General features: G+C 35.3%; 3 protein-coding genes across 4 annotated transcripts; all 3 read left to right on the top strand.

The window, feature by feature from the left end:
* Positions 1-250: 250 nt before the first annotated feature.
* Positions 251-6,715, top strand: LOC107925505 (kinesin-like protein KIN-5C). The gene is made up of 23 exons (XM_016856224.2): positions 251-539; positions 646-775; positions 892-1,050; positions 1,160-1,509; positions 1,590-1,728; positions 1,827-1,924; positions 2,003-2,159; positions 2,499-2,568; positions 2,689-2,765; positions 2,997-3,050; positions 3,166-3,246; positions 3,321-3,432; positions 3,519-3,605; positions 3,697-3,872; positions 4,017-4,178; positions 4,269-4,376; positions 4,648-4,806; positions 4,879-4,962; positions 5,037-5,242; positions 5,328-5,429; positions 5,573-5,682; positions 5,789-5,940; positions 6,046-6,715. Exons 1-23 carry the CDS (start codon positions 481-483, stop codon positions 6,244-6,246), a joined length of 3,033 nt encoding a protein of 1,010 aa, XP_016711713.2. The 5' UTR covers positions 251-480; the 3' UTR covers positions 6,247-6,715.
* A 204-nt stretch (positions 6,716-6,919) lies between these two features.
* On the top strand, positions 6,920-9,327 carry LOC107925550 (pentatricopeptide repeat-containing protein At2g33760). Its single transcript, XM_016856271.2, has one exon. It carries the CDS (start codon positions 7,099-7,101, stop codon positions 8,983-8,985), a length of 1,887 nt encoding a protein of 628 aa, XP_016711760.2. The 5' UTR covers positions 6,920-7,098; the 3' UTR covers positions 8,986-9,327.
* Positions 9,328-10,263: 936 nt separating this feature from the next.
* LOC107925518 (beta-fructofuranosidase, insoluble isoenzyme 1) lies at positions 10,264-13,351 on the top strand. 2 transcript variants are annotated; one of them, XM_016856240.2, is made up of 7 exons: positions 10,264-10,448; positions 10,951-10,959; positions 11,101-11,954; positions 12,022-12,180; positions 12,283-12,521; positions 12,612-12,708; positions 12,977-13,351. In XM_016856240.2, exons 1-7 carry the CDS (start codon positions 10,433-10,435, stop codon positions 13,157-13,159), a joined length of 1,557 nt encoding a protein of 518 aa, XP_016711729.1. In that variant the 5' UTR covers positions 10,264-10,432; the 3' UTR covers positions 13,160-13,351. The 2 variants fall into 2 exon arrangements, with proteins under 2 accessions (XP_016711729.1, XP_016711728.1); XM_016856239.2 differs by lacking the exon at positions 12,612-12,708 and having other exon boundaries at positions 10,287-10,448.
* The last annotated feature ends 209 nt before the right edge of the window (positions 13,352-13,560 follow it).

Here is a 13,560-nt window from a genome sequence, read left to right as displayed (position 1 = left end):
CCCTATACACTCCTAAAAAATGTATTTTTTATTTACTATAAAAGAAAAAAAACATAGGCCAACAAGAAAGAAAGGCTTGATTGGGCCAAGTATAAGTGGGCCAGGCTCAGTCACGTTAAAAAGAACTAAAATCACAAGGCATTTTGAATAATTCATAAGGGCAATGCAGTCCAACTGATTTAACTAATCTAGACCGTCCGATTAACAATCCAACAAATTATATAAACCCAACGGCTCCCCCGGAGCGCCTCCTTTCAAAAAATTCAAATCTCAGTCTAAAGCCCGCTCTTTCTCCCTTTCAGATTTATTTCTCCAATAAACAAACCCACAAAGGCCAAAAAAAGAAAAAAAAAGAAAAAAAAGAGAAGGAACCAAATTCAAAAACCCGATCTAAACAGTCACATAGATCAACAAAAACAAAGCAAAAATCATATCGAAAATAGTTTCCTGCGATTCTTCACCTCTTCAACGATTTGAAAAATGTCCGGTCGCCACGAAAGAGAGAAAGGCGTCAACGTTCAAGTCCTCCTCCGTTGCAGGTTTTTTCTTCATTTCTTAAATCTAATTTCCACTTAGGGTTTCTTAGATCCTGTAATTTCATTTGATTTGATAGATTTTGATTTTTTTTAATTTGTAAAAATTCAGGCCATTTAGTGAAGATGAGTTAAGGAACAATGCGCCGCAGGTAGTGACTTGTAATGAGTTCCAACGAGAAGTGGCTGTTTCGCAGAACATCGCCGGGAAGCATATCGATAGGGTTTTCACTTTCGATAAGGTTTCCTTTTTTGTGATTGTAAAATTTTATTTAGTTAATTGATCAATTAACATTATCGTTGGATTTGTTTTCTCCGGTAAATGTTCAATTTGTCAGGGATTTTAATTTTTGAACAGGTATTTGGGCCAACAGCCCAACAAAAAGATCTATACGAACAAGCAGTGGTTCCGATTGTGAATGAAGTCTTAGAAGGTTTTAACTGTACTATTTTTGCTTATGGGCAAACTGGTACTGGCAAAACTTACACTATGGAAGGTGAATGCAAGAGGGGAAAGGTAATATAGATCAAATATCTGTGTTCTTGCTTACATTTGTTTCTAATTTTAGGCCTTGTTTAATTTATACACTCTAATTTGTTAATCTTATTCTATGCAAACGTCACAGGCGGGACATAATGGCGAATTGCCAGCTGATGCAGGGGTTATCCCGAGAGCAGTTCAACAAATATTTGATACCTTAGAGGGTCAGAATGCAGAATACAGCGTAAAAGTTACATTTTTGGAACTATATAATGAGGAAATTACTGATTTACTTGCGCCTGAAGAAATTTCAAAAGTTGTTTTGGAGGAGAAGCAGAAGAAGACGTTGCCACTTATGGAAGATGGGAAAGGTGGAGTTCTTGTGAGAGGTTTAGAAGAAGAAATTGTTACAAGTTCTAGTGAGATATTTACTTTGCTTGAAAGAGGGTCTGCTAAACGTCGAACTGCAGAAACTTTGTTGAATAAGCAGTCAAGGTAATTGTTATTTGATTTTATGTTTGAAAGTTAAGCTTTTTTATCTTTTTGTTTGATTGAAGAATTCTGGTTTATTTCAGTCGGTCGCATTCTTTATTTTCTATTACAATTCATATTAAGGAGGCGACACCAGAAGGTGAAGAGCTTATAAAGTGTGGGAAGCTGAATTTGGTTGATTTAGCAGGATCAGAAAATATATCTCGATCTGGCGCTAGGGATGTATGTCTTTCTTGTACAATTAATGTTCTGGTCGAATGTTGGATCTTAATTCACCTATTAGAAATAGTTAATGTGTTGGTTGATTTTGATATTTACAGGGTCGTGCAAGAGAAGCTGGTGAAATTAATAAGAGTTTGCTTACTCTAGGACGAGTTATAAGTGCTCTTGTGGAGCATCTTGGGCATGTTCCATACAGGTTTGAAATTGCTTCTTAGAGTTGATTTAATGATTATTTCATGTTTATTTCTAATTATTTAGTTTAATTGGAATTTAGGGATAGCAAGCTTACTCGATTACTCCGTGATTCACTTGGGGGAAGAACGAAGACTTGCATTATAGCAACAGTTTCTCCTGCTGTCCATTGTCTGGAGGAGACCTTAAGCACACTTGATTATGCACACAGGGCAAAACACATAAAAAATAAGCCTGAGGTGTGTGGCACATAATCTTTATTGAACAAATCAGTTTCTTTTAACTGAAAGTTTATCTTCCTTGAAACTTACTATAGTCCAACCTTTCAATAGTAGTCTGAAATATTTATATTCCAAAATTGGCCTGTTATCTTCACGGTTACTTATTGTCTTGAATAAATTACAGTGGGTTATATATTCCAGCAAGAAAAGTAATTGTTGTGTAGTATATTTATATCTTGAATGTCTAGTTAACCATGAATTGCAGTTATATGGCATTTTCTCTACAGCAATATCGACTTGTTCTTTTGAATTGAGAATTTTTTTTTTAACTAGTAACTTGTTGATATTCTTATGTAGGTTAACCAAAAAATGATGAAATCAACTCTTATAAAGGACCTTTATGGTGAAATTGAACGCCTAAAGGGAGGTAAGATTCTTCTTTATTGGAGAGGTGTTAATAAAATTAACAGTATGGGGCAATATAGTATTCCTTCATCAACTATGTTGACTAATATACATTGCATTTTTGTGTTGCCCATTTCTTCAGAGGTGTATGCTGCTCGTGAGAAAAATGGTGTTTATGTTCCAAAAGAGCGGTATTACCAAGAGGAAAGTGAAAGGAAGGTCTGCACTTTGGCTGATACTTACCCTTTAGGGTGTATGTTCATGCATTGACAGAATGATTTCATTATTTCATAATGTTCTTTGATGTCATTTCTTAAATGTGTTAATGCTTTCCGATTATTCTATTAATTTTCTCCTATATAAATCAGTTCATTTATGAAGTACTTGGGTTATACTGAATGTTTTGTTTTCATTTATTCTTATTAGTGTGTTTGTATGACTATTTTTTAGGCAATGGCCGATCAGATTGAAAAAATGGGGGTCCTTCTCGAAAACCATCAGAAGGTTAGCTTTTTTTTTTGTATCATTTTGGGGTGGTTGGACAGATGAGATGCTTGCCGTCTTTGTTTGATTTTTGTGACTTACGTTTATGTCTTTTGTTTGGTATGTTACAAATCAGCAACTTGAGGAATTGCAAGACAAATATATTGCTCAAGTTCGACAGTGCTCAGATTTGAGTGGCAAACTTGAGAAGACAGAGGTGGGCTGTCTCAAAATTTTCATCTGATTCTTTTATATTATAGATTGATGCTAAGTAATTTGCTGAGTTTGCAGAAAAACTTATATGAAACCAGCAAATTGCTTGCCAACTCTGAAGAAGAATTGAAGAAGTGTCGTTATGTGTTGAAGGAGAAAGAATTTATCATATCTCAGCAGAAACAAGCAGGTAAAGATTAATAAGTTCTTACTTGAATTTTAGCTTATATTCATATTTATTTTTTGCTGACATTATTTTTGGATGGTCAAAAATAGAAAATGCTTTAGCACATCAAGCTTGTGCTTTGAGGTCTGACTTAGAGAAAGCTGTCAAGGATAATGCTTTGTTGTTCCTAAAAATTGGTATGTTCAATTTAGTTTTCAGTAAATAGAAACATATTGTGTTTATCGATAAACAGAAACATGAACCTGAGTATGATGTTTTACCTTATAGGAAGGGAAGACAAGCTGAATACTGATAATAGAGCAGTGGTTAACAACTATCAAGTAGAACTTGCCCAACAAATTGGTTCTATTTGCAACCTGGTGTCCTCATCAGTGTCTCAGCAAAACGAACACCTTGAGAGTGTTGAGAAACTCTGTCGTTCTTTTACTGATACACATCAAAAGGTATTAAATGGTTCTGGCAATCAGGATTCTCCCTTTTTAAGTGACCTCATGTTTTACATTTTCCTTAGTGTGGGAGTTCTTGTTTTGTTTTGGAGTTCATTTGTTAGCAATGGCTGACCTTGCATACATAAATATTGCTTTTAGGCAATCTCGGATATGAAGAAAAAGGTCACTGCCGCGAGGACTTTGCATGTTTCCCAGATGGAGGCTGTCCAAAATATTGTGCGTTTGCACAAGGGTAGCTCCAATGCTGCCTTAGATGAAATTTCAACTCTGGCTGCTTCAAGCGCACATTCCATCGAAGAGGTAGGTGCTGATATTCTGAGGTTGGAAGAACTTAATTTATTTGGAATTGAGCTCATTTTATTGTTTCCCTTTTGATTAACTATGGATCAGTTACTCAAATCCGAGGCCGGAAAAGCAGCTTCAATATTTAATGATCTTCAGGGTACTCTTGCAACTCACCAGGGAGAAATGGCTCTTTTTGCAAGGGAGCTACGGCAGGTTTGTGCTCAAATTTTCAACTTGCCTCTAATGTAGTGATCTCATTGTCTCCTTGCGTCTCTCCCTCTCTCTCTTTTTTTTTTCAGTATTTCTTTTCTGTAATTTACCCTTTTAGAGCATAAGTTCCAAGATATTGTTTGGCTTGTACTATTTATTTTAGCATAAGTTCCCTTTGATAGGTTAATATGTAGATTTCTTCATTCACTTCATATTTTAGTTTTTTTTTTTCATTTCTGATTTACTTTTTTCTGCGTCTCCTTTTGATTAACAGAGGTTCCAGGCTAGTATTGAGCAAACAAAAAACATTTCTGATTATACCAATGGAATTCTTGATAAGCTTTCTGAAGAGTCTGTGAAGGTTCAGAATCATGCAGTCCAAGCTGATGAAGTTCAAATGAAGAGCATCGCTAGCTTCCATAAGGCTTATGAGGTATAATTCATACATTCCTGCTCAAAGATATGCTGCTGAAATTTCCTTACTCATCAAGCATATGCTATGCAGGAACAATCAAAATCTGATTCCGAGAAGCTTATTGCTGATATGACAAATCTTGTGCATAACCATGTTCGTCGGCAAAAAGAGCTGGTTTGTCGATTCTCTACTTGTTTTCTACATATCCCTCTCTTTTTTTCAAGATTAACTTATGGTTTTTCTGGCAGGTGGATGCAAGGCTTGTGGATATCAGAGAAAGTGCCATGGCAAACAAAACATTTTTAGATGGACACGTTTCCTCCATGGTGGGTATTACAACAGATGCAAAACGAAAATGGCAAGAATTTGTTATGCAAGCAGAGACTGATGCTAAAGACAGTTCCGATTACTCAGCTGCCAAACATTGTCGCATGGAAGCACTTTTACAGCAATGGTAAAATATGCTATATTTGTACTCTGAATCAGTTTCTCTTGTCTTTGCATCTTTTGACTTAATACTTTTTATCTTTTACTTTCAGTGTGTCTACTGCTGAATCTGCATTCAAGCACTGCAAAGATACTCAGGGATCTGTAAATGAAATGGCTCATAAACATGTTTCAGATATGGCATCACTTATAAGGTCAGTGGTAAATATATTTTACAGCCTTGCCATATGAGTCATGAAGTTAACAATGCCGATTCTATTATCAAGACAATCATAAGCTAGATTCTTCTATTTATATTTAATTTATTGTTTTTCTGAAGTTAATTCGTTTCTTTCAGGAATGCTTCTGATACAAATGAGCAGCATGACGCCGAGATTGATTGTGCCAGGATTTCAGCTGAGCAAGATAGCTTGAAGAGTACTGATGATACCCTTAAATACATTGATAGTAAGTTTCTTCTGGACTGTATATATTCATACTATGCAAGGTGAAAAATCGTTCAGTTTTAACTAGAATGGTATAATTGGTATTTATTTCATGTAATTCTATACAGGTATGTCAGAGCAGGAACATGGAATTAAATCTGGAATCTTGGATTCCGTTAAAGCTCACGGCAAAACCCTCGAGATATTCCACGATGATCATTCAAGTCAAGCTACATCAATCAAACAGAGAGCAGAAGAAACATTCCAGCAGACATATATGGTATGTTGTTATACAGCTTATGAGCCAAATTAGAGTAACATAGATTGCATTCAGATAATTTAACGATTCGATTTTTTGCACCGTTTTACAAATAATGTTATATAGGATTATGAGCCGAGTGGGACGACTCCAATACGAAGCGAACAAGATGTACCGACCAAGGGGACTATTGAATCATTACGAGCCATGCCAATGGAAGCCTTGGTCGAAGAATTTCGAGAAAACAACTCGTACGAGTCATTTGAACCAAAGTTGTTAAAGTCATCAGTTGTACCAACACGCTCTCCCCTTACCGAAATCAACTAAAATCCAGTGTGCTCTCTCTTACATTCATAATATTCTTTGCAAAAATTATATTTGTATTTTGTATGATTAAGGTCACACCTGTTAGTCATCATTCATCATCATCATTGGATGATTGTAAGGTTGCAGCCAGTAAATGGAGGTGAAAGGTGGTATACTACAAGTTACCAGAGGCATCACTTGGTAAGAAAAATGGAAAAAAAAAGGTAATAAGTTTTTTTTCTTTCGTTTTATTGATTTTTTACCTTCTCTATCAAGTAAAAAGGCTCGTATGAATAATCCTTTCTTCGGATTTTGAAGTTTTTGAACCTCTGGATAGAGTAACGTAAACACCCAATACCCAGGGTGAAATTTTATTAAGCAGCTTTGTAATGTATGCCATTTTTGTATACTCGAAATTGAGAATTCTACTTTTCTGAACTATATTTACGTATATTATTGCAAAGATGGCCGTATGTATATTTCAGCTTCAGTATATTCCCCCTTATTGCACCACCATGTTCTCATGTTTCTTTCATGATAAAAAGTTAAAAATCCAACTCATCGATTAACTCGAATGAAAAAATTGAAATGATTTAAATTTAAAATTTAATTAAGACTTAAAATGATTTATTATTGTAATTTAAAAAATTTAAATTACAAAATTTAAATATCATTCTCAAATAATATAACCTAAAATAACCTAAAAAATTTAAAGGCGATTGACATATTTATACAGTAAAACGGCTGCCAACTCGAACCGTTGCATGTTCCCTCGTCTCTGAGCCGACAAAGATACGGTCAGGTCGGGTTAGACTTAGAAGCTGTTGGCAATAGCATTAGGGAGTCTCTAACGTATTCCTCCTTCCTCGAACCATGTTAAAGCTCACGAAAACTCAAACCTTTCTTGCAGCAAACCATGAAAGATTTCGCCTTTTACCTCTTTCTCAACTTGCTGCAATTGCAGACACTCAAGAAACCTCCCTCAAATCCCAAACCCATACGCAAAAACCGTTGGAATTACATCCTTCACTCCATATAGACCCCAAGTATTTCGTCTCTGTTTTGTTAAACTGCAAAAACATCTTTCAAATAAAACAAGCTCATGCGCAAATAGTTGCCAATGGGTTATTAACTAACCTCTTCGTTTCAAACAAACTCCTTTACATATACGTTCAACACAAAGCTATAGATGAAGCTCATGCTTTTTTTGGTGGAATGAGAGAGAAGGACCCGGTTTCTTGGAGTGTTATGGTTGGTGGGTTTGCTAAAGATGGTGACTTTGTGAATTGTTTTAGAACTTTTAAGGAGCTTACTAGGTGTAGTGTTCAGCCTGATAATTATACTTTGCCTTTTGTTTTGAGAGTTTGTAGGGATAGGATGGATTTGTTAATGGGTAGTTTGGTTCATGGTGTTGTTTTGAAATCTGGGTTGTGTTGGGATCACTTTGTTTGTGCAGCACTTGTTGATATGTATGCAAAATGTAGGGTTATTGATGATGCTCGTAAACTGTTTGATGATATGCATAAGAAAGACCTTGTTACTTGGACTGTTATGATAGATGGGTATGCCGAGTGTGGGAATGCTAAAGAATCGTTGGTTTTGTTTGATTGGATGAGAGAGGAAGGCATTGTTCCTGATAAGATTACAATGGTGACTGTGGTTAACGCTTGTTCAAAATTGGGTGCCATGCATAAGGCTAGATTTGTTCATGATTATATATGTTCAATGAAGTTTAGTTTGAATGTAATATTGGGTACTGCAATGATTGATATGTATGCAAAATGTGGTAGTGTTGATTTTGCGAGAGAAATATTTGATGGGATGCGAGAGAAGAATGTAATATCATGGAGTGTGATGATTGCTGCTTATGGATACCATGGTCAAGGCAAGAAAGCACTTGATTTATTTCCTATGATGTTGAATTGTGGGATAATGCCAAATAGGATAACTTTTGTTTCACTTTTATATGCTTGTAGTCATGCTGGTTTGGTTGATGAAGGTTTTGAGCTTTTCAACATTATGTGGGACAAATATGGTGTGAAACCAGATGTGAAGCATTGTACTTGTATTGTTGATCTGTTAGGTCGAGCCGGGAGACTTGATGAAGCCTTGAAGTTAATAGAGAACATGACAGTTGAGAAAGATGAAGGGCTATGGAGTGCTTTTCTCGCAGCGTGTAGAATCCATAAACACGTAGAGTTGGCTGAATGGGCTGCAAAATCACTTCTCGAACTTCAGCCACAAAATCCGAGTCACTATGTGTTACTCTCCAACATTTATGCAAATGCCGGTATGTGGGAAGATATGGCAAAAGTTAGGAACTTGATGACAAAAAGGAACTTGAAAAAGATCCCGGGTTGGACCTGGATCGAGGTTGACAACAAGATTCATCAGTTTAGTGTTGGGGACAAGTCTCATCCTCTGTCTAAGGAGATTTATGGATTGCTGAAAAGTCTGATCGAGAAATTGGAGCTAGCCGGTTATGTTCCGGATACAAACTTCGTGTTACACGATGTTGATGAGGAAGTGAAGGTTGGAATGTTGTATACACACAGTGAAAAACTGGCTATTACATTTGGTCTTATTGCCACACCTGAGGGAACTCCTATCAGGATCACAAAGAATCTTAGAGTTTGCGGTGACTGCCACACGTTTATAAAGTTCGTATCAGCTATTACAAAGAGGTCGATTATCGTCCGAGATTCGAATCGGTTTCACCACTTCAATGAGGGGGCTTGTTCGTGTGGAGACTACTGGTAATTGGCAGGATAGTTTTCTTCCTACCAGGCAGTCCTGGGTTTTCGAGGACATTGTAAATGCTAGAATTCAGACTAATCCCGGGTTTCTTTTAAGGTTTACGAAACTAAAACATCCATATTTTATCAACAAATCACATGACTGTTGACACCCGGATCGGCTATTACAAAAAGTGGTCGATCATCGTCCGAGATGCGAACCGGTTTCACCACTTCAATGAGGAGACTAGTGGTAATTGGTTTACTTGATATATTGGCAGGTTGTTTTTCTACCTATAGCTACAATTCTTAGTCTTTGTTTTTGATATATATAGCTCCTCTCAAAGGGATAATGCATTTCAACGCACTCGAATTTACGTCTTCTTACATTAACAATAATATCGATGTCAGTTGAGCTAAGATTTAATCGACTTTAACCAAAGAATTTTAATGGTGTTAATAATTAAGTTTTCATTTTTAAATCCGATAAGTAGATAAATGGTAAAAAGGCCTCTTCAGTCCCTCTAAAAAAAAATTTAATCTATATCAATTTCGAAAGTAAGCAACTAAAGACAATTAATCAAAACGATAATGTTTTCCATCAATTGTACATGATTTTGATTGATATAATTATAATTTTAACTCTCAAAGTTTACAAATTTTATCAATTTGGTCATAATTTAACAAAACTGTCCTGCAACATTTGTATAAATGTTGATGTTGAATTTATTAGAGTTGAGGTTAAAATGACAAAATATGTAAGTTAAATTTGTTACTATACCAATCAAAATTATGTACAATTGACAGAAGACATTAACACGTACTTAATTATCCTTAGTTGTTTACTTTCGAAATTATACGATATAAATTACTCCAATATTTTTAAGAGGGACTAATTTACTCAATTTTAAAATCGAGAGAACGAGAAGTCTTTAACTAGATGAGCTAAAATTCTTAATACAATCTTCAAAAATCTTATATCTGATTATGGAAATATAATGTATTTCTATATATAGGATAATATATTAATTAAGTTATAAAATTATATAATTTGTTACACTAGCTTTGCATGAGTAAACCAGTTTATCACTAATTACGTTTAAAATTCAGTTATTAAAAAAAAATCAAGAATTGTAGATTTAATGTTGATATTATAAATTACTGGTAAATTCAAATAAAAAATCTATCTTATCTAAACAAATCTTTTAAAAAAATTATATATATTTTGAAATTGTTAAATTTCAGTCCTATATAAATGAATCAGCATCCTGTGTCAACATTCAGCTTTCGAAATTCGAATGGAGTTTACAGAAAATATTTTGGTAGTTTATTTAATAATTGGGTGTTTTTGTGAGATAATAAGTAAGAATGGCGTCGTTGAAGCATTTCATAAGGTTTATCCACATTTACAATCTAAAACTGCACTTACTGTAAAACAACTTCATCGAACCGGGTATCACTTTCAGCCTCCTATGAATTGGATTAACGGTAATGTTTTTCTTTTATTTATTTATCAATATATATAGTAAGGGCAAAGTCAAATTTTTTTTCATGTAGGAGATGGAATTAAATTGTATATTGTTAGGATAGTGAAAAATGCAATTTTACCATTTTAATTATATTTTTATAATTTTTAAAGGATTAAATAAAATTTTTTTATTTTTTGAGGGTTAATATGCAATTTCACCATTACTAATTTAAAAGTTTATAAGTTATAAAAGGACTTAGGTGAATTTTTTTTTCATTTTAAGGCCTGGGCTTCGCGACTATCATATTAGTTTTCATTTTGTTAGCATAATAAATTAGTTGGCCTCTTAGAGGGCTAAATAAACCATTATGCCTATTTTATTTATATAACTTTTCAAATAATAATTGAATTAGTTTAACACGTGATTGGCGCCTTTTATTCCATATATATACTCTAACTTTTCAAATTGTTTTGGCATTGTTCAATGGGGGATTGCCTAATCGATAAACGCCGTCGCGACAGATCCAAATGGTAAGTCTTTTTCTTTAAAAAAAGTGCTGCAAATTTCAATTTTCATACACTCCTTTTAACTGTGATTCTTTTTCGTTTTAACCCCATTTTTTAGAAAGTTGTAATTGTTTATGTTATTCTCACACGCATTTTATCAAACAGGTCCTATGTATTACAATGGGATTTACCATTTATTCTATCAATACAACCCCAAAGGTGCAGTTTGGGGCAACATTGTTTGGGCTCATTCAGTATCCAAAGACATGGTCAATTGGGAAGCTCTCGAGCCTGCGATTTATCCTTCAGAATCTTTTGATATCAACGGATGTTGGTCAGGATCCGCTACAGTTCTTCCGGAAAATAAGCCTGTAATTTTCTACACAGGGATTGATCCTAATCAATATCAAGTGCAAAACTATGCTGTTCCGGAGAACTTATCTGACCCTTATTTGCGTAAATGGGTCAAACCGGCTGACAACCCTATCGTGGCTGCCGATGAAACCATGAATAAAACCGCTTTCCGTGACCCAACAACTGCTTGGAAGATCGGTGGGCATTGGAGAATGGTGGTGGCTAGCCGAAGGAAACAGAGAGGGATGGCTTATTTGTATAGAAGTAGGGATTTCAGGAAATGGATAAAGGCCAAACATCCTTTACATTCGGTGCCGAATACTGGTATGTTTGAATGTGCAGATTTTTTCCCAGTGTCATTGTCTGGGGACACTGGCCTTGACAACTCTGCTTTTGGCCCTAATAAGCATGTTTTGAAGGTAAGCTTAGATCTTACAAGGTATGAGTATTATACTATAGGTTCGTATTTCCCAGAAGCAAGGGATAAATATGTGGTTGGTAAGGGGTTTGTTGATGGTTGGAATGGGCTTAGATTTGACTACGGGAATTTTTATGCTTCAAAGACATTTTTTGACCCTTCAAAGAATAGGAGGATTTTATGGGGTTGGACCAATGAATCGGATGCTGCTCAAGATGATGCTCAGAAAGGATGGGCTGGTCTTCAGGTAATGTTGTTGATTGATTTGTATGCTAATGTTTTGATTTTATGATACTTTCATGGAACTTTCTCAGGCAATTCCAAGGAAGGTATGGCTTGATCCTAGTGGGAAGCAGTTGCTGCAATGGCCTATTGAAGAAATAGAAACTCTTAGAGGCCAAAATGTTCAATTAAGCAATCAAGAACTCAAGTCGGGAGAACATATTGAAGTCAAAGGAATTACTGCTGCTCAGGTGTGCTTCTTTAGATTGAAACCCTTTTTTTCTTTTTAATTAATTGATTTGAATTAAACCAAGTTGTCAACATGAGTTTCACTGGTTTGATGATCTTCATAGGTTGATGTTGACATTACCTTCTCCATACCTAACTTGGACAAAGCTGAACCGTTTGATCCTAGCTGGACCAATGCTCAGGATCTCTGTGGCCTTAAGGGTTCAACTGTTCAAGGTGGCGTTGGACCGTTTGGGCTCCTAACATTAGCTTCAGAAAAGTTAGAAGAATATACCCCTGTTTTTTTCAGGGTATTTACAGGTCTATACAAGCATGTTGTTCTCTTATGCTCAGATTCTGGGAGGTTTGTTTTGCCTTTGCAAATCAATATTTCTTTTTTCTTTTATCAAAACTTTATATATATTTTGATCAATTTTGTGTTACATTGTGGCAGCTCTTCCTTGAGGAAAGAGGGGCTATACAAACCATCTTTTGCAGGATTTGTAGATGTAGATTTGGATGATACATATAAGATTTCACTTAGGACTTTGGTACATACAGGCCCTTCAAATAACTTTTGTTTCTTCTAGGGTTGACCCTAAACCATTTATGACCATAGAGTTGGTCCTAAACTGTCTTAGAAATCTAAGTCAACCCATGGTTTAAAACATTTAGAACCAACCCTACATGGATGATAAGGGGTTCTAATTTCAGGACCGCTTACCTGGACTATGCTCACCCATAGACTTTCTATGGCTAAACTTGTCCTTATAATATTTTTTCTTTCTCTCACTTTCTTGGTTTTTCTGTTCTCTACAGATTGATCACTCGGTGGTGGAGAGTTTCGGGGCTGGGGGAAAAACATGCATCACTTCTAGAGTATATCCATTGGTAGCAGTGTTTGATGATGCTCACTTGTTTGTCTTCAACAATGGGACTGAGACAATCACTGCAGATGTTAAAGCTTGGAGTATGGCAAAGCCTGATAAGATGAACAATTGAAACATTCAGGCAAGGATGACATATATGGCAGATTAGGTTTAGGGTTGAGAAATAATGAAGTATCTAACAGTTGCTGAGAAAATGTACTTTGCTATTAGATTCTTTCTTTAAGCCATTATTTTACAGTTTTTTTAATATAAATGTCAAAGTGTACGCTACCCATAAACAAGAGTTGAAATTTTGACAGTCTTATATATTTTATTTTGAAGTTGACAAAATGTGGATGATGATATCAATACATCCAAACACAGCCTACTGCAAAAGCAATGGTTATTGACCATCAATGATCTCTATTCAAAAGCTTCTTTTTTGGGAAACCATGGAATTTGCACCTCAAGTATTTGTCTTAACAAAAAGAAAAAGCTATTTAGTTCAAAGCAATCTTCAACTTCATTTGTTTT

Source organism: Gossypium hirsutum, chromosome A01 (assembly GCF_007990345.1).
Source record: "Gossypium hirsutum isolate 1008001.06 chromosome A01, Gossypium_hirsutum_v2.1, whole genome shotgun sequence".
Taxonomy (NCBI): domain Eukaryota; kingdom Viridiplantae; phylum Streptophyta; class Magnoliopsida; order Malvales; family Malvaceae; genus Gossypium; species Gossypium hirsutum.
Note: the sequence above shows the minus strand (reverse complement) of the source record. Positions and strands in the feature narration are given on the sequence as shown.

Coding starts and splice junctions, on each gene's coding strand:
- LOC107925550 (XM_016856271.2), top strand. CDS start 7,099: ATGTTAAAGCTCACGAAAACTCAAACCTTTCTTGCAGCAAACCATGAA.
- LOC107925505 (XM_016856224.2), top strand. CDS start 481: ATGTCCGGTCGCCACGAAAGAGAGAAAGGCGTCAACGTTCAAGTCCTC. Junction 776..891: donor GGGTTTTCACTTTCGATAAG/GTTTCCTTTTTT, acceptor ATTTTTGAACAG/GTATTTGGGCCAACAGCCCA. Junction 3,051..3,165: donor TTCTCGAAAACCATCAGAAG/GTTAGCTTTTTT, acceptor GTTACAAATCAG/CAACTTGAGGAATTGCAAGA.
- LOC107925518 (XM_016856240.2), top strand. Junction 12,522..12,611: donor TTATGCTCAGATTCTGGGAG/GTTTGTTTTGCC, acceptor ACATTGTGGCAG/CTCTTCCTTGAGGAAAGAGG. Junction 12,709..12,976: donor AGATTTCACTTAGGACTTTG/GTACATACAGGC, acceptor TGTTCTCTACAG/ATTGATCACTCGGTGGTGGA.